The following is a 20,920-nucleotide window of genomic DNA, read 5'->3' as shown; positions in this document are numbered from 1 at the left end:
ATAATTAATTTCCAAGAATTTATCTAGGAAAATAATCTAAATGGGCACCTGAGTGGCTCAGTTGGTTAAGCATCTGCCTTTGGCTCAGGTCATGATCCTGGAGTCCTGGGATCCAGCCCCACACTGGGCTCCCTGCTCAGCAAGGAGTCTGTTTCTCCCTCTGCCCCTCACCCCTCACGTATATTTGCTCTCTTTCTCTCTCTCTCTCTCAAATTTCCATTTGTTCATAATTACAAAACAAAAACTGAGAATAACCTAAAAGTCCAGTTTTGAAGGAATGGTTAGGCTAATTATGGATAGTCTATACAATGTATGATCATTCTGCCAAGAAAGACTTTTTAATAATGTGAGCTATTGCTTTAATAAGATAGGAAACCATTTAGGCTAAATGAGACATGCAAGCTGCCAGATTGCCTTATAATTTCAAACAAAGCAAAAAAACCTATTAAGCAGGGGTGCCTAGCTAGCTCAATCAGTAGATTATGTGACTCTTGATCTTGGGGTGGCAAGTTCGAGCCCCACACTGGGCATAGAGCCTGCTTTAAAAAAACATTAAGCATAGAAATGGCAATAGCAAAGGTAAAAAGAAACAGCAATATAATTGTAGAGGTCACAAAAGGAAAAAAATAGTGGTAACATATCAAGTTACCATATAAAAATATGTGAGAATAAGGAAAAAATGTTTCCAGAGATTAGAAAATTAAAGCAGAATGATCAATGAAGAAAAAGGGAGTTGCCATGGGAAGAGAAAATACACACAAAATAAGGCATGAGATTCTTTCCCCAAAGCATTTATAGTATAGCTTATTAGCGAAGACAAAGTTATAAAGTTTCTTAAAAGGACAGAGACGATGATAGATGCAATGTCACAAAGTAAACAACCGCTAAATGAAGCTTATAAGCAAACAGTGCAGTAAGTGTCCGCCCATCTGCAGAAGGAAGAGAACCAAGGCTGAGAAGGAGAGGCAGGCTTTAAGAAGGTGGGATGAAGCAGAGACTAACTGGTAAAACTTAGATAAGCAAACAGATGGAGAAAGTGCAATTCATGTGAACAACAAAGCATGAAGTATGAAGGCTGGACAGTGAATAAATAGGTTTTGCTAGAGCAGAAAGGCTGCTTAGAAGAGTTGTACAGGAAAAAAAAAAAAAAGAAGAGTTGTACGGGTCAAAAAGATAAGCTGGGGAATAGGGCGTTCTTTACTTTTCTGTGAAAACAATGCCAAATTTGGGCAGAATCTCCCCTGCGTACAGTATAAAGGAGCTACTTTTGGGATTCCATCGGGAACCTGTGTCAGTCACTCAGTTAAATGTTTTGTGTTTTGTTTTTCGTTTTTTGTTTTTAATAAAGCTCTTTACCAGCCACATGAGTATGCCTGATAACTTCTACAAGTACAAAGATCCTGGGCTGAGGAGACTGCTTAGACACTATCACTCACTTACCTGGGTGACCCCGGGCACACTACAACTGCTCTAGCCCTCAGTATTCCCCATTCCCAAAGGGATAATATCTCCCTCAAATGAACCATTATGAATGATTAAACATGATTTAATATAATGTGTCTGGTACAGTGTTGGCTACATAACTGATATTCATTAAATGTTAGAAACTTCCCTGTAAGGTAAAAGAAAAAGTCCACTCAACATTTTTCAGGGATAAAAATTTCTTAGAATTGTAGGAAAATATAAGGAATTCAATGAAAAAAAAGGCACCAAAGATTTTTTTTTTATATAGTGAGGCAACTCAAAAGTACTTACTAAATTAACTGCTAAAAAAATTAATGATAATACTCAAATTTCAAGTTGCATCTTGTTCCTTTAGCTTAAAGAATTAACCTGATTTGTACCTTGATCTGGAAAGAATAACGAGCAGCCTAGGGCTGTAGGCTCATGGCCAGATACTAAATATTTTAGGCTTTGCAGACCATAAAGTCTCTGTCACAACTGTCCACTCTGCTGATGTAGTGTGAAAGTAGTCATAGACAATATGAATGAGTATGGCTATGTTTCAAAAAAAAAAAAAAAAACCCTTTATTTACAAAAATTAGCAGCAGGCTAGATCTGGCCTACTGACTCTAGCTATCAGCCCCTGGTGCTTTTTGCATCCCCTGCACACACACACACACCCCCGCCCCCAGCTTCTTATGTTGAAACCTAATCCCCAATGTGATGGCATTTAGAAGTGGGGCCTTGGAAAGGTGGTTAGATGAGGGCAAAGCCCTTGTGAATGGGATTAGTGTCTTTATGAAAGAGACCCTAGAAAGCTCCCCGTGCCCATTCTACCAAGTGAGAAGACAGCAAGAAGATGACAGTCTACGAACTAAGTCAGAAGATTCCACATCTAATTAGCATCTTGATCTGTGACTTCCCAGCCTCCAGGACCATGAGAAATAAACTTCTGTTGTTTATAAACCTACCTAGTCCGTGATATTCTGTTATCGCAGCCCAAATTGACTAAGACACATGGATTGGGGAAAGACAAAGTAAGAGAGTAGAGATCAACAGGATTTGCAAGAGCAGGTATTTAACAAGAGTAGAGTGAAAACAACTGTTTCCTTGTTGAAACCAGAAATGGCCCAAACAATAAGACACAGTTTGGCAGCTTGCATTAGATCAGCACGGTTGAAGAAATAGGAGACACACAATAAGAGATCACAGAAGCAAACACAGGTATAGGAATACAGCAGAGATGAAGGCCCTGTAGATCTAGGTGGAACAAGACCATCATATGGTTGCCCCACTATATCCATCACCCTGACAAAATCCTTTGGACTTAATTTCTGCTGTTTGAGGCAAAGAATCATTCATGCTAGTCCACAAGGTGGAATGATAGCAATATTAGAAAGAGTGCAGGATTGAAACCATATCACAATGCATTTAAATCTACCATCCAAAAAAAAAAAAAAATCTACCATCCACTGGATAAATACTAACGGTCTTTACCCTTGTGAAGTCTGTGCTTCTTCATCCATAAAATGGGAGTAGTATCTACTTAAACAAGGTTGTTTTTCTCATCTAATCCTCCAATACCCACTGGGTACAGATTCTGGGTGTATAAATTGGTAGCCCAACTGGCCTGTTGGACTCCTTGGTCTTTCCTTCTCTCATCTATACTGTTTTCTTAGTTCTTTATAAGAGTCCTGACCCTATCATCTTCCTGCTTACTAACTTTTATTGACTTCCAAGATTTGTAAACAAGACTCCAGCTACATTTTTCCATTCCTGCAATACCTCTCCTCTCCCCAGCCTTAACATATCTCACTATACCTAGATCTGCCATATCCTGTCTCCTCTAGGACTTTATATATGCCACTTCTTCCCAGAATGGTTTTTCTCCTTCTCACTATATGATTACTTCAAAACCCCACCCTGTCCTTTGTGAAGTCTTTCCCACTAACCCAGAGAATGACAATTGGTTCCTGTAGGCCCTCATAACATTCTGCACTTATTTCGATGGTAGTAGTATTTGTTACCTGTATTTTTATTACTTGTCTCTGTTTCTGCCTCCCTAAACTAAGAGATTTCCTTGAAGATAGGGATGATCTTTAGGTATATGTCTCAGTGTAAGACAGTGGCTTAAAATTTTTTTGTTGCATGAACCAATAAAAAGATCTTTAATACCATTAGAACCATTTCATACTAAAGTCTTTCAAAGAATTTGTTGTCTAAAGGGAGCTAAAGTTAGCAAAGCTTTGCTTTATAATTAAGGCAAAGGTAAACTTTAGTATACTAAAAAAGTCCAACCTTTTGAGGTTTTTATTATAATAGTTTTACAGAATGAAACACCAGACAAAACACAAGAGAAATGGCAAAACAGGAGTGAAAGGAAAATAAGTCCACTGCTATTCAGAAAAATAAAAACCAAACCAAAATTGAAAATGAATTATCTTCAAGCTTAAAAATTTTGTGGTAAATACATGTGACGAGGAAGATGGTTTGACAACAGTTCATGCCAAAACAAAACAAAACAAAAACCCAACAGTTTTGTTGCTGACAAATTCAGTATAATCAAGGCTAATGCAATCCTTAGCAGTATTAAGAATTTAGCCTCTAGGTGGAGAGATAGTAAACCTCACTATCCGCTATAATAGTTAGGCATTATTTGAAGTATGAGGGTCAGCTCTGTGTGGCATATTTAAAGAAGACCAGAACAGTATAAGAATCATGAAATAATCAAAAACTTTTAGGGACTTTTTTTAAGACTCTTTCCTTCATTAAGCATTGACTGTGTATCTAATACATTTTAAGTACCATATTAAGTGCTGAATACATAGAAACATAATCTTTGACCTCAGAGAGTTCACTGTAGTGCCAGATACACAAATGAGGAACAGAAATTCAGCGACATGACTGATACACATGCTTATGTGGTGGCGTGACTCTTGTGCGAGTGAGAAAAAATTTCACAAAGCACTTACATTTCACCTGGGCCTTAAAAGAATTTAAGTATAATTTGACAGGAAGATAGAGTCTTCCAGGCAGAATAATCATAGGTGACAAAAGGTCAAAAAAGGATTCAAAAAGCATACTATATTACAATATCTTTAAGTAATGCAGTATGACCAGAACCTTTGGTAACAAAGGACGAGGAACAAAGAGATTAATTAGAGAAGTTTAACCTAAAAATTTAGATAGAAATAATCATGGTTTTTAAGTACTTGAATATTAACACCAGGGAAGCAGATTTTGAATCACCACAAAACTTAACTTTCAAACCATTGAAACTGTCCAAATATAGACAGCAATTAGTAGAGTCACCAGAATGGGAAAAGTATCCCTATTTATGTGTAAGATCAATCTCCCCCTGGTGTTCCAATTCACATCTTCTCTCACCTCTTCATAACCTTAGCTCATCAGTTTCCTCTACTCTCCCCAGCACCATCAATTTCTCCCTAATATGATAATATACAAACGACTTAATATCATTTATCTGAAGAAGAAAAAAACTCCTAAGCTCTTGTCCCCCAGCAGGTATTGGCCTGTTTCCTTGCCCCCCTTTACAGCAGACCCCTACAAAGAAAAAAAAAAAAAATATATATATATATATATATTCAGTTTCTCCTTTCTCACTTTAACCCATGCTACTAGGGCCTTCTTTGTTACACCACTCTCCCAAAACTGCTCTTTAAAAGTCACCAGGAGGACCTCCAATGTTCCCCAGGATCAGTTTATAATATAGACACAAGAGTTCAATAAATGGGTATAAAATAAACAGAATCTTTGCTTAGCCTAAGAACTATGGACCTTTCAAATCAAAAACTAATATCAGCCCTATGGAAAGTATCAATCTAGGATAAATCACCTCAGCTTCTGCAAACAACGATCTTCACAATAATACTATCCATTTCCTCTGGAAAACCAGGAAGGATAGTTAGATGTTGAAACTGGACAGTCTTGCATCATCTTTATCAGTATGAATAATCAGAAAACACTTCTTTCCTTACATATCTTCATAATTGTATAACTTATTTTAATCCAATCTTCTAAAATAGACTGAGGCACAGTTATTGTGATTAGGTGTTTCTCCTAAACATTCTTGCTCTCTTCAAGTCTATCCTTTTATGTATCTAGTTCAAGGTCTTATACATACGGGATACTCCATAAATGTCTAGTAAATAAACTGTAAAACCTAACATATGAGACCTAGTACAAAGGAAATTCCATAAATGTGAATTCCCTCTCCAAAACTATTCCAATTTGAAGAATGTATAAATCTGATAAAACCTCCCTATCCTACATGAACAAATTTATCTTTTTCTCTCTCAGAAGTACTTGCATTTTAAAAGAACCACAAGAATAAGAGACCGAAAGAGAGTATGTATTGAATTTCAGATACTACAGGATATCTGAGTGATATCCTGAGGCAACAGAAACTTCCCTAATCACCAAAGTGATTAAACATCAGTCTGACCCTATCTATCACTAGAAAGTCAAACCATTTCTTTACTAATCTTATCATTAAAAAGCTATATATAGTAATTAAGCATTGTAAAAAGGCTAGTAGAGTCTGGCAGGAAATGTGTATTAGCGTTTTTTTCTGGAGAGACAAACAATAATTGTCTCAACTATAATTTATCCCTTTTATCCTTTTTTCCTATCAAGGATGGCTGCTACTACTTTTTCCAGTACTATAGTGAGCATCATTAAAAAAATTTTTTTGTAATTATGTATAGGTATATATTCATGAATATATCATAAGTGTCATACACATATTCATATATAGGGCAGACACCTATTGATGGAATCGCCATATGGCAAGAAATGTGTATCTCTTCAACCTTCCTAGGTATGGCCAAACTGCTATCCAAAATGGTTATACCAGCTTATACTTCTCCAGCAGCGTGTAGTTCACCATTATTGTCACTAATCAATAATAAATTATGCCAGTTTGATGACCTCTCATGATTGGGTTTAACTTGCATTTCCCTAATTATCTATGATAGTGAACATCATTGCAGACGTTTATTGGCCTTTCAGTTTTCCTCCTTCTGTGAAAGGTCTACTCAAATCCCCTCACCATTTTTATAATGAGGTGTCTGTCATAGTGATTTGTGGTTCCTCATATATTTTGGATATTAATCTTTTGTCAGTTATTTCATTGAAAATATTTTCTTCCAGGACACCTGGGTGGCTCAGTGGTTGGGCATCTACCTTCAACTCAGGGTGTGATCCTGGGATCTGGGATTGGGTCCCACATTGGGCTCCCTACTGGGAGCTTGCTTCTTCCTCTGCCTATGTCTCTGCCTCTATGTGTGTGTCTCATGACTAAATAAATAAATCTTAAAAAAAAAAAAGAAAATATTTTCTTCCATCCTGTGGTTTATTTTCTATTACCTTTTATCATAGAGAAGTGTTTTAATGTGTCCAAAAATTATCAATATTTCTTTCATGCTGCTTGTATGAAGAATACTTCTCTACTCCATTTTCAGAGACATTTGTAGTATTTCCCGAGCTTTATAGTTTGACCTTTAATCTGGAATTGTGTATGGTATAAGGTAAAGATCTATTTTTTTTCTTGTTTTCTGTATCGTTAGCTAACTATCCACAACTGAAAACACTGTCTTTGCCCCACTGATTTGTAATGCCACCTGTCATCTACCAATCAAATATATGAGGGCATGTTACTGGACTCTTTTATTTTTTTGATTTTTAAATTATTTAACACTGGTTATCCAACTATCCTGATACCAATACCTCACTGTTTTAATTAATACAGCTTTATAATAGCTTAATATTTGGTAAAGCAATGTACTCCAAAATGGTCTTGACTGTTCTTGGCCACTAAATATCCTTTTTGATAAATCCCACTTAAAAAAGAAGTTCCCTTCTATTCCAAGTATTCTAGCTTTTTATATATTTTTATTTTTTTAAGATTTTATTTATTTATTAAAACACAGAGAGAGAGGCAGAGACACAGGCAGAGGGAGAAGCAGGCTCCATGCACCGGGAGCCCGACGTGGGACTTGATCCCGGGTCTCCAGGATCGCGCCCTGGGCCAAAGGCAGGCGCCAAACCGCTGCGCCACCCAGGGATCCCTCATCTGGGATTTTTAAAACATACATTCATGAGATTGGCCAGTATTTTTCCTTTCTTATCCTGCCCTTGTGTGATTTTGATATCAGGTTGTAAAAGCCCTCTAGAAGAAATCTAGAAACACTTTTATTCCCTGGAATTGTCAGCATAAGGATTACCCATCCTGTAATATTCCGGTAACCTGCAAAACCCTGTGCCTGGTACTTCTTTAATGGATAGAAGTTTTCTTCCACTTTTTATTGTGGAAAAATCTCAAATATTTATTAGACCTCTGTAATAAACCCCAACCTATCCATCCCCCAGCTTCAATAATTAATTCACTGCCAATCATATTTCATCTAATCCCCTAATCATTACCTCCCCATTCTCCTTGAAGGAATGATTCTGAAGCAAATCCCAGACATCATATCATCTTACCTATAAACATTTTAGTATCTCTCTCCTAAAGGACTCTTTTAAAATATGTAACCAGAAAACTGTCACATTAAAAATTTCATAATCTTTAATGCCAACAAACATCGAAAGAGTATTCAATTTCCTGACAAACATTTTTATAGTCTTTCAAATCAGGATCCAAATAAATTCATACACTTAAATTTGCTGTATCTTTTAATCTACAGGTTTCCCTTCTATTGCTCTTCTTTCTCTTCTTCTCTTTCTCTTCCTCCCCCTCCTCTTCTTCTTCACATTATTTGTGGAAGCAAATGGACCATGTATCCTACAGTTTCCCACATTCTGGATTTGCTTATTACATCCCCATGTTACTTAGAAGATTTTACTATTTGTTCAATTTTTTTTTTTAAGATTTTATTTATTTATTCATGAGAGACACACAGAGAGAGATACAGACAAACAGGCAGAGGGAGAAGTAGGCTCCATGCAGGGAGCCTGAAGTGGGACTCGATCCTGGGACTCCAGGACCACACCCTGGGCAGAAGACAGGCTCTAAACCGCTGAGCCACCCAGGGATCCCCTGTTAAGTTCTTCTTAAGTTACATTTCTATTCATACTTTTTATCCTCGAGTAAGCTGTGACAGGTTGCATTTTCCGGGAAGTTGACTATTTTATACTTTTCAAAAGCATGACATATTCTATACTTATGGGGTTTTTATATCTTTATCATATCTATAGTTGTATTCCCAATACCATTCCTAACATTATTTATGCCTTTTCTTTTTCTCTGACCAGTCTTGCCAGAGATTTGTCTATGATATAAATCTCATATTAGTTCCATGAATTAGATTTTCAGTTTATTAATCCTCTTCACTGTTTGTTTTCTAGTCCATTAATTTCTGTTATCTTTATACTTTCCTATCTTCTTCTTCCTTTGGGTTTAATCTGCTATTACTATTCTATCTTCAGTTGGCCACTTAACTCAATAATTTTCAGTCTTGGGACACCTGGGTAGCACAGTCGACTGAACTTCTGACTTGGTTTTGGCTCACGTTGTGATCTCAGGGTCATGAGATCAAGCCCTGTGTCGGGCTCTGTGCTCAGTGCAGAGTCTGCTTGAGACTTTCCCTCCATTTCCCTTGGCCTCTCACTCAAATAAATAAATCTTTAAAAAATATTTTTTTCAGTCTTTTTTTCAATTCAAATACCTTACAGATTCTAGGACACACATTTCTTCATATTAACATCTCTGAAATTGGGATGTTTCTTACAATGGAAGTCTTATAATCACTGTCAGCCAGGGAGTAGTGATGATGTCACTGTCATTGCTTATTTATGTATAAATAAAGACAATTAAAGAATAAGCTTGCCAAAAAAAATGTAGTGATTTGTTGGTTATTCCTGGTGGCATGACTGAACAACTGTAACCTCTCACTATTAGCCAACAAGCATATTATAGACCATCTGAGGAAGAACTAAGAGTCTCATCTGAAAAACTTTTGTTGAAGCCATTTGGCATGCTCAAGAAAGCATCAGCATCAAAATTTGATGGATGCCAGCAATGTCAAAGAAAATGGTAGAGATAGCTACGGGAAACTCTTCTAAGAAACACTGTATCACAAGTGTTCTCTATGACACAGTAAGTAATACTATGTAGAAAGACTCAAATCTCCATGATTCAGTCAAAACCTGATTTAGAAGAATCATGAAAAACAGGAATATTCTACAAATTATTACTTCACTTCCTTTTATAAACATATGCTCAACTGATAAGCTAAATCTATATCTAAATAAATTTATAAGAGCTCTTTCAGGGGATCCCTGGATGGCTCAGCGGTTTGGTGCCTGCCTTTGGCCCAGGGCATGGTCCTGGAGACGGGGGACCGAGTCCCACATCAGGCTCCCTGCGTGGAGCCTGCTTCTCCCTCTGCCTGTGTCTCTGCCTCTCTCTCTCTCTCTCTCTCTCTCTCTGTGTGTGTGTGTGTGTGTGTGTCTCCCATGAATAAATAAATAATATTTTTTTTAAAAAGAGTTTAAAAAAAAAAAAGAGCTCTTTCAGTAAGTATAAAGTTAAAAAGTCTAAGTAAGGGGCTCCTGGGCGGCTCAGTCAATTAACGCATCTGCTTTCCGCTCAGGTCATAAATAAAGAAATAATCTTAAAAAAAAAAAAGTCTGTATATCTTACAAATGATGGCATCTTAACATTCAATGAAATTTAATACAGGCACTTAAATTTTCCTTAGTTTTGCTTTAGTTGTATTCCACAGATTTTGAGATAGTTATTTTCACTGTTACTAAACTCTAAATATATTCCAATTTCCATGATTTTGTTCTTTACCATACATTATCTGGAAGTTTGTTTTCGCACTTTTAATTTCCAAACATGGACTGGGAGGGGGATTGGCTTTATTTATCATTAATTTCTAATTTTAGTGTACTGGGGTCAGATAACATGGTTTAAATAGCAATCTTTGGTATTTGTTGGAACTTTCTTTGTGCCTAATTATGTGCATGTTCTACATTTGTTTAAAAAGAATGTATATTCTCTAACTTGGGAAATATATGGATTATATATATATATATATAGCAGCAGATCAAGTTATGCATTGTATTTCTTTCAGTGGTAACCTTTAGATTTTTAATATGCATCTGACTGAGAGCCTAAAGTTAATCAATATCTCTTTCTTCCTGAACTATATATAGAACCTTAGAACTCATTAATACTGATCACTTTCTCTCCCAGCTTACACTTTATCCTTGTCCAGTATTTTAGCTCCACTTTGGTTTTAGCCCCCACAATTAATCATTTTTGTTTTATACAGTCAATCTTGGCTTAGCTTACCTGATTTCTTTGTTCACCATGACTTCTTGTATCCTTTCTCCCTTGTTAATTTCTTTTCTTCCTGAAGTGTATTTAGTATAATACTTCTTTCAGAAACATCATGGTAAATTCTCTGTATTTTTGTTTATCTGAAAATATTTTTAATTTTCCCTCACTCTTGAATGATAACTAAGCTGAGTACAAAATTCAGATCTCTCTTGTTGAAGCCAAAATTCTGGCTTCTCTTGTTGATTACAAGATGTCTGTTCTCAGCCTGTTGCTCCTTTGTCTTTGCTTTCTGGTTGCTTTTTAAAGTGCCTTTGGTATTCTACAGTTTCACTGAAATATATGGGGTTGTTTTGTTCATTTAATTCTTTCTAGGGCCTTTTAAGTCTAAAACCTAAGGATTCATGTCTTTTTACTAATTCTGAAATATACTCATGTCATCATCTCTTTCAATTCCATGTCTCCTCATTCTATTTTTCTCCTTCTGTAATTACTATTAGATGTTGGGTATTCTTTTTTTTAAAAAAAAGATTTTATTTATTCATTCATAAGAGACACAGAGAGAGAGAAGCAGAGACACAGGCAGAGGGAGAAGCAGGCTCCATGCAGGGAGCCTGATGTGGGACTCGATCCCGGGTCTCCAGGATCATACCCTGGGCCAAAGGCAGGCACTAAACTGCTGAGCCACCCAGGGATCCCAACTTTGGGTATTCTTAATCTTTCATTATTCTTCATCTTTCAGATTTTCCTTTATCTGTTTTGCATTCTCAGGATTCCCAGCTTACTGATTTTTCTCTTCATCTGTATATGCTATTGCTTATTTACTAAGATTTTTTTTAACTTCACTGGTTATATTTTTCATTTATTTTATTTTTCAAATGTACCTGTTTTATAATGTCTTACTCATTTCCTGGGATGTCAATTAATTCCTTAATGTCTCTAGTCACTTAAAATGTGCTAATTTAAATTATCCTTCAAGCTGCTATCCTACTATCCCAGTTCCCAGAGATATAATCCTCTTGCTTGTTATATCAGCTAACTCTCATTTATGTTAGAAAATGGTTTCCTCTCGTGTCACATTTAATTATAAGTTCATCTTCAGTTGGGCTTACTTCTTTTTAGAGAATCTCTTCTGGCCCAAGTTGGGAAAACCCCTTGGAGTCTTGTTTTCCCTTTCTCCAGGTGACCCAGGGGTATTGCTATTTTGGGGCCAGCTTGTACATTAATTTCTCAGTATGGTGATACTTAAATCATATAATATAAATCCAGATCCCAAATATGAGCAAAGCTTATGTCTTGTGCTTCAATTTCTCAGGAAGCTTTTTGTCCCATTTCCTCTCTGCATAGAGCCCAGGTAAATCAAGACAAGATTTCTTATTACTACCTTGTGTCAGTGGGAAGATTTTTCTCTACTCACCCTTTCACTTTGAACGCACATAAGAATCCCAGTTTTGTGCAGAAGTCTTAGTTTTGGTTCCTTTTTCTACATGGTTAAAATTCAATCCACTAGGAACAGAAAACCAGAAATAACCCCTCACCCCACCCCTTCACCCTGCTCCAGGGCAACACAGCATGAACTCAAGGGCTTACTAAAGTTTTGGTTTTTAGTTCCATTTCTATTTCTAGGACCTGGAGATTTTTCTGTCTTTCTTGCAAGCTCAGGAATGCATTTAAAAGAATTGTTAGCTCAATATCATCTAGCTTTTCTGGGTATTTCTGGGAGAGGAGTCTTCTTATCTCAGTTAGCCATCTTGCTAAAAGAGAATCTGGGCTCTCCAATCCATTTGCTACATTAACCCCATACTAGTAATTACTCTAAAATACAAAGATGGAACTCCTCTTTAAAACTCTTCACTAGATCCTTACTCCCGAGCACAGCATTTAAAGTCCACTATTACCTAGTAACTGCTTATTTCTGGAATTCCATCTCCTTCCACTCTCCCACATGTACTCCATGCTCCAACCACTCCTACTTACAATCTCCAGAAGTCTCCTTGTTATTTCATAGTCCTGTGCTTTTAAATATACTGATTTTCCTTGTCTTTATCCTGTCCTCATCCACCTACTGAATATCAAATTCAAGTATCTTTTACTGAAGCCATTCCTGACCCATCTGAGTTTGATTCTCTTCTTTGTCAAACAGCTAACATTCACTGAGCTCTTTATATGCCATACATTCTAATAACTCACTTAGTCTTAACAATCTTATGATTTCGTTCACTATTACTATCCCCATTTCTAAATGAGGAAATTAAGGTACAGAGAGATAAGCAATGTACCCAATGACACACAGCTATAAACAGCAGAGCTAGAATTCAAACATAGGCAATCCATTTCCAGATCCTGTTCCGTTAACTTGCTCTATTAATATATACCTTATTGCCTTCTACAATTATATCTTGCATCACGGTTATAATTGCATTTATTACACATTTCAGTGGCATGTTTATATACCAATCTTCCCAATTACACTGACTTGAAGAGAAAGAATGTTTTTATTCTATTTGTAGTTCTAGTGCCTAGCACACAGAAAGGTCTCAGATAGTTACTAAATTAACACATGACTGAAGGAAACATCCCCAAAGCCACTGCTTTAGTCCAGCCCCTCTTCATCTGTCTACTCCTGAACTACCAAAATAGCACCCTAACTGGACTCCTTTCTTCGTTTCTCTTCACATCTTTCCTCCCAACTCCAACCAAACTGTCTTTCTAAAGCACATTATGATGTCATTCCACTTACTTAAAAATCTTTAAGGGCAGGGGTCCCTGGGTGGCTCAGTCAGTTAAACGTCTGACTCTTGATTTCGGCTCAGGTAATGATCTCAGCCCTGTGTTGGGCTCCGCACTAGGCATGGAGCCTGCTTAAGATTCTCTGTCTCTCCCCATCTTTAAAAAAATCTTTAAGGGCTCTGCCCTATCTACAGGAAAAATAATCTCAAATTACTTTGTCATGACATTCCATGCCCTGTGATCTGTGATCTAACTTCCACAGTACGTTCTCTTCTCCTGACCCCTCCAGTCACACATTCCATCTATATTCAACTCCTTGTCAGTCCCTCAATATGCCAAGAGGCTTCATGCTTTTGTACATGCAGGTTCTTCTGCCTGTAATGGCCATCCCCTCTTCCTTCATGTGGTGAATTCCTACACCTTTCAACATACAGCTCAAATTCCTCAGCTTTCCTCCAGATTCTTACTTATCCCATTCCTATACTCTTCTGTTGGCATATGCATTTAACCCACTTACCACTTTGTAATGTTATTTGGTAAGGCATTTGTCCAACCACACTGTGGAATCCCAAAGAATGGGGACCATGTCTTATTCATCTTTTTTATTGTATTATCTTACAGAGTATGTGCTCCCAAAATGCTCATTGAATTAGTGGGATAATATTTGACAAACATATCCAATATCCTACACTCCAAAAAACCTCATATAAATGAATTCAAGGGTAAGCAACTCATCCAGATTAACTGCAAATTAGGCAGGAGTAGAAATATGAATGAACAAAAACTAACACCTCCTAAATTCCTGCTGCTCGATCCTGAATTCTATAGAATACAGATATTCCTTCAATGGCGATTAATATTTAGTTGGTGAGGTAATCTCATTCTGAGTTGTTTCCTGCATTCGTATAACACATAAAGACATGTTCAAATTCTGGAATATGTGTCATTAAGGATTAAAAAGTTGAGTCATTTTATACATTTTAAAACAAATCCTTACAGCTAAGGGAAATTCTTGTCCTTTTACACTACAATCACATGATTTCATTATTCATTAGTTCTAAATGCAATTTAGGCTGCACACATAGCAAACATTGTCTGCCAACTGAGTAATAAACCAGAACTACTTGTTTGTCACAGAAAGAGGAAATTTTTTAAATGTATAAAGTTAACCCTAAGTGAACAAGGAGGTTGGGTAGGATTAAAGTGAAGAGATAAATAAGGTACTATTCAATGTTTGAAATGCACTTTTAACACGAAAAACATTTTTTTTTAAGTTCTAACTGCCAATTTAAAACATTCATTGGCCTTTGTCTAGCTTTTCTCTTTAATTATTACCCATAGTAGATGAAAAAGAACTAAAAAGGTCTTGGTTTCAAGTTCAAAGGCAGTGTCATTTAGAAAGATCACTTTTGATTTCAAATCAAAAGACTAAATGAATTCTTAAAATTCATTAATTATTACCAAAGAGACTTAAGTATTGCTGTTGTATATACAGTTGACCACTGAACAATACAGGGGTAATGGGTGCTGACCCCTGGCACAGTCAAAAATCCACAGTAAATTTTGACTTCCCAAAATCTTTATAGCCCGTTGTTGACCAGATGCCTTACTAATAACATAAACTGCTGATTAACATATACTTTGTATGTTACATGCATTACATACTATATTCTTACAATAAAACTAGAGAAAAGAAAATGTTAGGAAAATCCTAAGAAAGAGAAAATACATTTTATAGCACTGTAATGTATTCATTGAAAAAAACCCATGTACAGATGGACCCACAGAGCTCAAATTCCTGTTATTCAAGGGTCAACTGTAGTTGCAAAGGTACCTATGCATGCCTGTGTGCTACATTTTTTTTTAAATCCGTGGACCTAGAGGAGCCCCAGTGGCTTAGCGGTTTAGCGCCGCCTTCAGCCCAGGGCGTGATCCTGGAGACCCAGCCTCAGGCTCCCTGCATGGAGCCTGCTTCTCCCTCTGCCTGTGTCTCTGCCTCTCTCTCTCTCTCAATCTCTCTCTCCCCTTCTCTAATAAATAAATAAAATCTTTAAAAAATAAATAAAATCAGTGGACCAAGACTGTCTCTAAATTTAGAATATAAGCTTCAAGAGGAAGAAATCTTTGAATAGTTCATTCACTAATGTCTCCCAAGGACTTAGAATAATGCCTGGCACAGCACAGGCATTCATTTTATACTTGTGAATATTCCTCAAAGCGGTCCAAATACTGTATCAGTATATGCAATGAGCTATATAGATCCTCAAGGAACATAAAGTTGCAGTAGCCTTCGCACAATGTTGCACAAATCAATTGATACTATATCCAAAAGCAAACTGACGATGCATATAATAAAACAAAACATTTTACACAGGAGTCCTTAAGGTTCTGAACTTTAAAGCTTGCCAAGAAGCTAGCAAAAAACAAAAATGTCACCAACACAACCAAAATTTTCAACAAGTACAAACTCTTGCACTTATTTCATAGACAATTCCATTCCAAAAGAGCCATGGGGCTTCAACAACAACAACAACAAAAGTATAAGAATTTCTCTTAAACACCAATCATTTACTACAAAATTTAATTTCCAGTATTATAAAACAGGCCTGACCTTTCTTTCATCAAATGGCCTAACTATGCCAAAAGAATATTGCTAAGCAATATACTTGTGAATATACCTAAAGCTGCTAATTCCACTAATTCCGTTGCTGTTTCCCACTCAAAAATACAATGTAAATATTTATGAAACTGGTATCTTTTACTTTTTCCCTATGAAAAGCCATCATCAGCATTTATTAGGGTATGTTTTAGTCCTTCTTTATGGGTTACTCTTTCGGTCCTTGTTTATCTGCTACTAAGTCATTATGACCATTAGCTGATAACTGTCTACTCTCTTTTAGTCCTCAGTCCTCCCTTCTGTAGAATGAGGGACCTGGGTTAAAACAATGGTTCCTAGCTTTCTTTCTGCGACACTTTGAGAATTGGTAAAAGTTACAGGTTACCTCTCCATAACAATGCACATACACGTGTATATAACAGTTTTATGAATAGCTATTTATAATAGCAAAAGATTGCAAACAACCTAAATGTCCACCAACAGATGATTAAATAAATTGTTAAAGCCATTCAATGAAATTCCTGGCAGCTGTAAGTAGAATGAAGAAACTTTCTATATAATGATATGACAAGATTTCCACAATGTATTTTGATATGAAAAAAGGAAGTTACAGAACAGTGTATACAATATACAACCTTTTGTGTAAAAAAGATAAAAAACTAAAATAAATGTATGTGAATTTTTATGTGTAAGCATAAGGAAACCGGAAGAACAAATGAGAATTTTGGTGTTGGTGGTAAATGAGTAAAAGGTAGGAGGAAACTTTCCATTGCATACTTTCTTATATTCTTGTTTGTATGATGTGAATGCACTGCGTATTAAAATTTTAAATTAAAAAACTGTATATTACTTCAAGGAGTCCAAACAACCCACTGAAACTAGAATTCCCAAACGCTGCTCAGGAATATTCTTCTATAATGATTTGACTTATAAGCCTGTAATCATATATACTCAATGATACAACAAGAACATTTAAGGAAAAATATTTTTCATCACAGTCCTCATAAATACATAAAATAATTGGTGGATATTCAGTGATTCAATAGATCCTAATTAGGAATCTCATTTTATATAATTTTCCTTAATTACTGATACACTTTATGACAAATTTGTTCAAGGGAAAAAGTTTGTACAAATTATCGAGCCACACTCCCTCACATGGATCAAATTTCAGACTATTTCACAAAGGAGTCCAGACATTAGAAATAAGAATAGAAATTTCTATCCTATTTGACCATATAATAGTACTCGTAGGGAAACCAGTGAAATACTTTTTTTTAATCATAATCTCAGAATTTGAAGCAAATTAAATAGCATGAGATCCTCACACATCACCCACAAATTAGATGATATCTGGGGAGGCCTTCTTGCCCGATTTGAGCAAGAATCAGACAGAACCGGGTTTTCATCCTCAGGCAAGTTACTTAACCTCTCTGGGCCTCAGTTTGATCTGTAAAATGGAAATAAAAGTACCTATCTGATGTGAAGCTCACAAGAAATAATAAGAAATAGAGAAATAAAATGTAGAGATAAAAATAATAATAATAAAGTACCCTAGGGCAGTGGAAGGTGTCTGCTTGAACCAAAACAGACTTGCAGGGGATCCCTGGGTGGCGCAGTGGTTTGGCGCCTGCCTTTGGCCCAGGGCCCGATCCTGGAGACCCGGGATCGAATCCCACATCGGGCTCCCGGTGCATGGAGCCTGCTTCTCCCTCTGCCTGTGTCTCTGCCTCTCTCTCTCTCTCTCTGTGACTATCATAAATAAAAAAAAAAAACAGACTTGCATTTTGGAACCTGCAGTTTCTAGAGACTACATTTCCATACACAAGCAACGCCTTCTTTTCCCTACTGAAAATAACACACTGCAGAATTCCCAACACAAGAGGCGCAAATATCTGGCCTTTCCTAATAATGCCTCCTGAAAATCTCCTCTTAAGTGAGCATTTCTTATCAAAGAGCTCTAGACGTTGTGCTGATTGGAAGGGTCTCAAAAGAGTCCTAAGTGATAACAGTTTGGTTTTGTGGTGTTTACCGGACACTTTCTATGTCAAGCTCAGCACCAAAGAGTGACAGGCTATGGAAGGTGAGAAAAAAAAAAAAAAAAGAAAAGCAAAGAAGTTGAAAGCAACAATCCTGCAACAGACTTTTAACTGCCAGGACGACAGTCGGAAACCCACACTGCCGTGGAGCTTAGAAGCAGCCCCTGCCAACCAATCTCCATTTACGAAACTTTTAAACCCCATCCAAGTTTTGTTTTGTTTTGTTGGTCTCCAGCACTACTGGAGCTTATAAGATTCTGGAATCATTATATATAAATAACCCCGATTTGTTGCTTCCACACTCACTATGTGCCAAGCTCTGTGCACGGGCATGCGTTTTTCCAGACTTTGTGCGGGCTGCACATGGGCGTTCATTCTCTCGATGCACTCCGCGCCGAGTCTGAAACGCTCCCTCCACATCCTCAAACGCCACCCGTCCCCCTCACGACCCGCGCGTTCGGGCCCAGCGGCCCCCTCTCGACACGCAGCACCAAGCCGAACACTCCTCTGACCCCGCAGCGCCCCTGCAGAGGGCGGAACCCTTCTTGCCCGCACCGTGGCAACCCGGCCCTAACTTGTTTCCCTCCAAACTTCTGACTTCCGTACGGCGCGGGATCCCCTCACCGCCCCCCCAAATCCGTGCTGCCCGTACTTCATTCCGAAGTTCAAGCCGAGAACCAGCTGCACCCGGACGGAGCCCAGCCCCAACCGCACGAGAAGTCGGCTCGGCCGCTCGAGGACGGCCTGGGACCGTCCAACCCCCTAACCAGGCCGGGCCGGGCGCGCTCGGCCTCGCCCCGGACCCCAGAGGCAGGACGGGAGGCTCCACCTGGCTCGGCGGCCGGCGCGCGCGGCTCCTGCTCCGGCCTGGGCCCCGCGGCGGCCGCGCCCCCGTCCCGGCGCAGGCGGCAGCGCTCCGGGTGGCCGCGGCGGGCGCGCTCGCCCTGCACCTCCGCGTCGGCCTGGCCGTCGTCGCGGGCCCGACGGCGGGCCCAAGCCGGGCCGCGGGCTCGGCAGCGCGGGCAACCCGGGCCCGCGGCGTCGGCGGCGCGCTGGGCGCAGCCTCGGCACAGCGAGTGGCCGCACGGCAGGGCCGCCGCTTCCCCCGGGGTCTCCAGGCACCCGGCGCAGCCCGACTCCTCCGGCCGCGGCGGCGGCGGCGGCGGCGGCTGCAGCGGCGGCGGCGGCGGCAACACCAGCAGTGCGGGGCCAGAGGCTGCGCCCGGGGCCCCAGTCTTGGCTGCCGCCATCTCGTCACAGCGGCCCCGTCGGCCCCGCCGACTGAGAGCTGCCGCTGCCGCCGCGGAAGAGGCCCGAGTACTCGGACCTGCCGCCGCCATCTTGTTTCCCGTTTGAAGGGAGAGTCCGTTGCGAGGGAGAAGAGTAGAGGGCGGGGCTGCGCGCGGCGGGCGGGGCTATCTACATATTTATGAGGGGCGGGGCTCCGGGGAGCCCGGAGAAGGTTCTCCCGGGGCCTGATTGGCGGAGAGCGGGACTTCATTAATATTTATTAGTTACTTTATATGCCGTCTTCAGCCTCGCCCTCCAGTCTTTGCAATTTCCTCTTATTGAACCAGATGAAGTTGAGGACTGAGGGATTTGGAAATTCTGAGTGATATTAAACTTTATGAAGTAATTACGCGTATTTATCCTGCAATACCCTGATAACTAAGGCTAAAGTGAGCGGGGATTCTGTGAATTATCCAGAACCTTCCCTCAGTGCTTCATCTAAGGGTAGCTGTTGTGACCAGCCCCTGCGACCAGCAGCTAACTACCAAAAATAACAGCTTCTTGTCAGTCCTCATCTCCATCCATATCTTCCCAGAACTTCCTTCTCTTGGCTGGCAAAACCATACTTTCCAGGGTTTTTTTCTCAACCTCTTAGCTCTGTCTCAGGCTGTTTTGAACTCTCCACCTTGTTTGGGGCTTAAATGTGGGCATTCCTGTAGGCTCTGGCCTCTGTCCTCTTCTCTCTTTGGGTGCCTCACCCTCACCTCACACTTTCTTCCAGCTTAAACTCTCAAATTGATATCCACAGCCCAGACCTCCTGAGTCTAGCCCTGCACGTTCAACTGCCTGCTGGAAACATTATCTTGGATGTCTCCGTTCCTCGTGCACAAAACTAAAATCACTGTCTTACAAAACAGCTGATTTCTTATTCCCCTTATCCTATTAAAGGTACTATCCTCCCAGGACCTCAAGCTCTAAACCGAGTGGTCTTTACTTTTCCCTCATCCCCAGATATGTCAGTTTCTTGGTCCTGCCAGTTCTCCCACCAAAATTGACTGTTTTCCTATCTTCTCTTCTTCCTCTCAGTCCCATTGCCCAAATCATGTCTCATTATCTCTCACCTAGATTACTACAGTAGCTCCTCTAGGTTGTCCTCCTGCCCACAGCCTCTCTTCCTCCAATCCATCCTCTACAGCTCTTAGAGCTGCTTCCTAAAGGACAGCTCTGGCCATGTCATCCCTGCTGGGGCTAGTCACCAATTGAGGTGCTCAGACTGATGGCAGCCCCCTTTCTGGATGCAGAGGGTGTATGATTTTAAAAAATGGCTCCCCTCTGATAGATGGTTCTACTATAGCAATAATCCCACCCTTTGCTTTCTTTGCAATAAGGTAGACACAGACCAGGAGGAATTAAACAAATGGCATTTCCTGTTGGGAATCTTTATAGAAGAGGAGAACAAAATCAAAAAAGCAATGTAATGTCACAGAAGGCACCAGAGGCCCTGGGTTTCCATGAGATTGCCCAGAAACAGTGTATGAACTAGTGGTAAGCCAG

At 39.2% G+C, this 20,920-nt stretch overlaps 1 protein-coding gene across 1 annotated transcript in view; it reads right to left on the bottom strand.

Annotated features, from left to right (window-relative positions):
• RNF169 (ring finger protein 169) overlaps positions 1-19,492 on the bottom strand; it is an 80,260-nt gene extending 60,768 nt beyond the window's left edge. Inside the window, exon 1 of the mRNA XM_041729731.1 lies at positions 18,966-19,492. Within this exon, the coding sequence (XP_041585665.1) occupies positions 18,966-19,476 (511 nt within the window). The 5' untranslated portion in view covers positions 19,477-19,492. The remainder of the gene's footprint in view (positions 1-18,965) is intronic.
• Between the last annotated feature and the right edge of the window lie 1,428 nt (positions 19,493-20,920).

Source organism: Vulpes lagopus, chromosome 15, assembly GCF_018345385.1.
Source record: "Vulpes lagopus strain Blue_001 chromosome 15, ASM1834538v1, whole genome shotgun sequence".
NCBI classification, from domain to species: domain Eukaryota; kingdom Metazoa; phylum Chordata; class Mammalia; order Carnivora; family Canidae; genus Vulpes; species Vulpes lagopus.
This window is presented reverse-complemented; position numbering and strand designations above follow the sequence as displayed.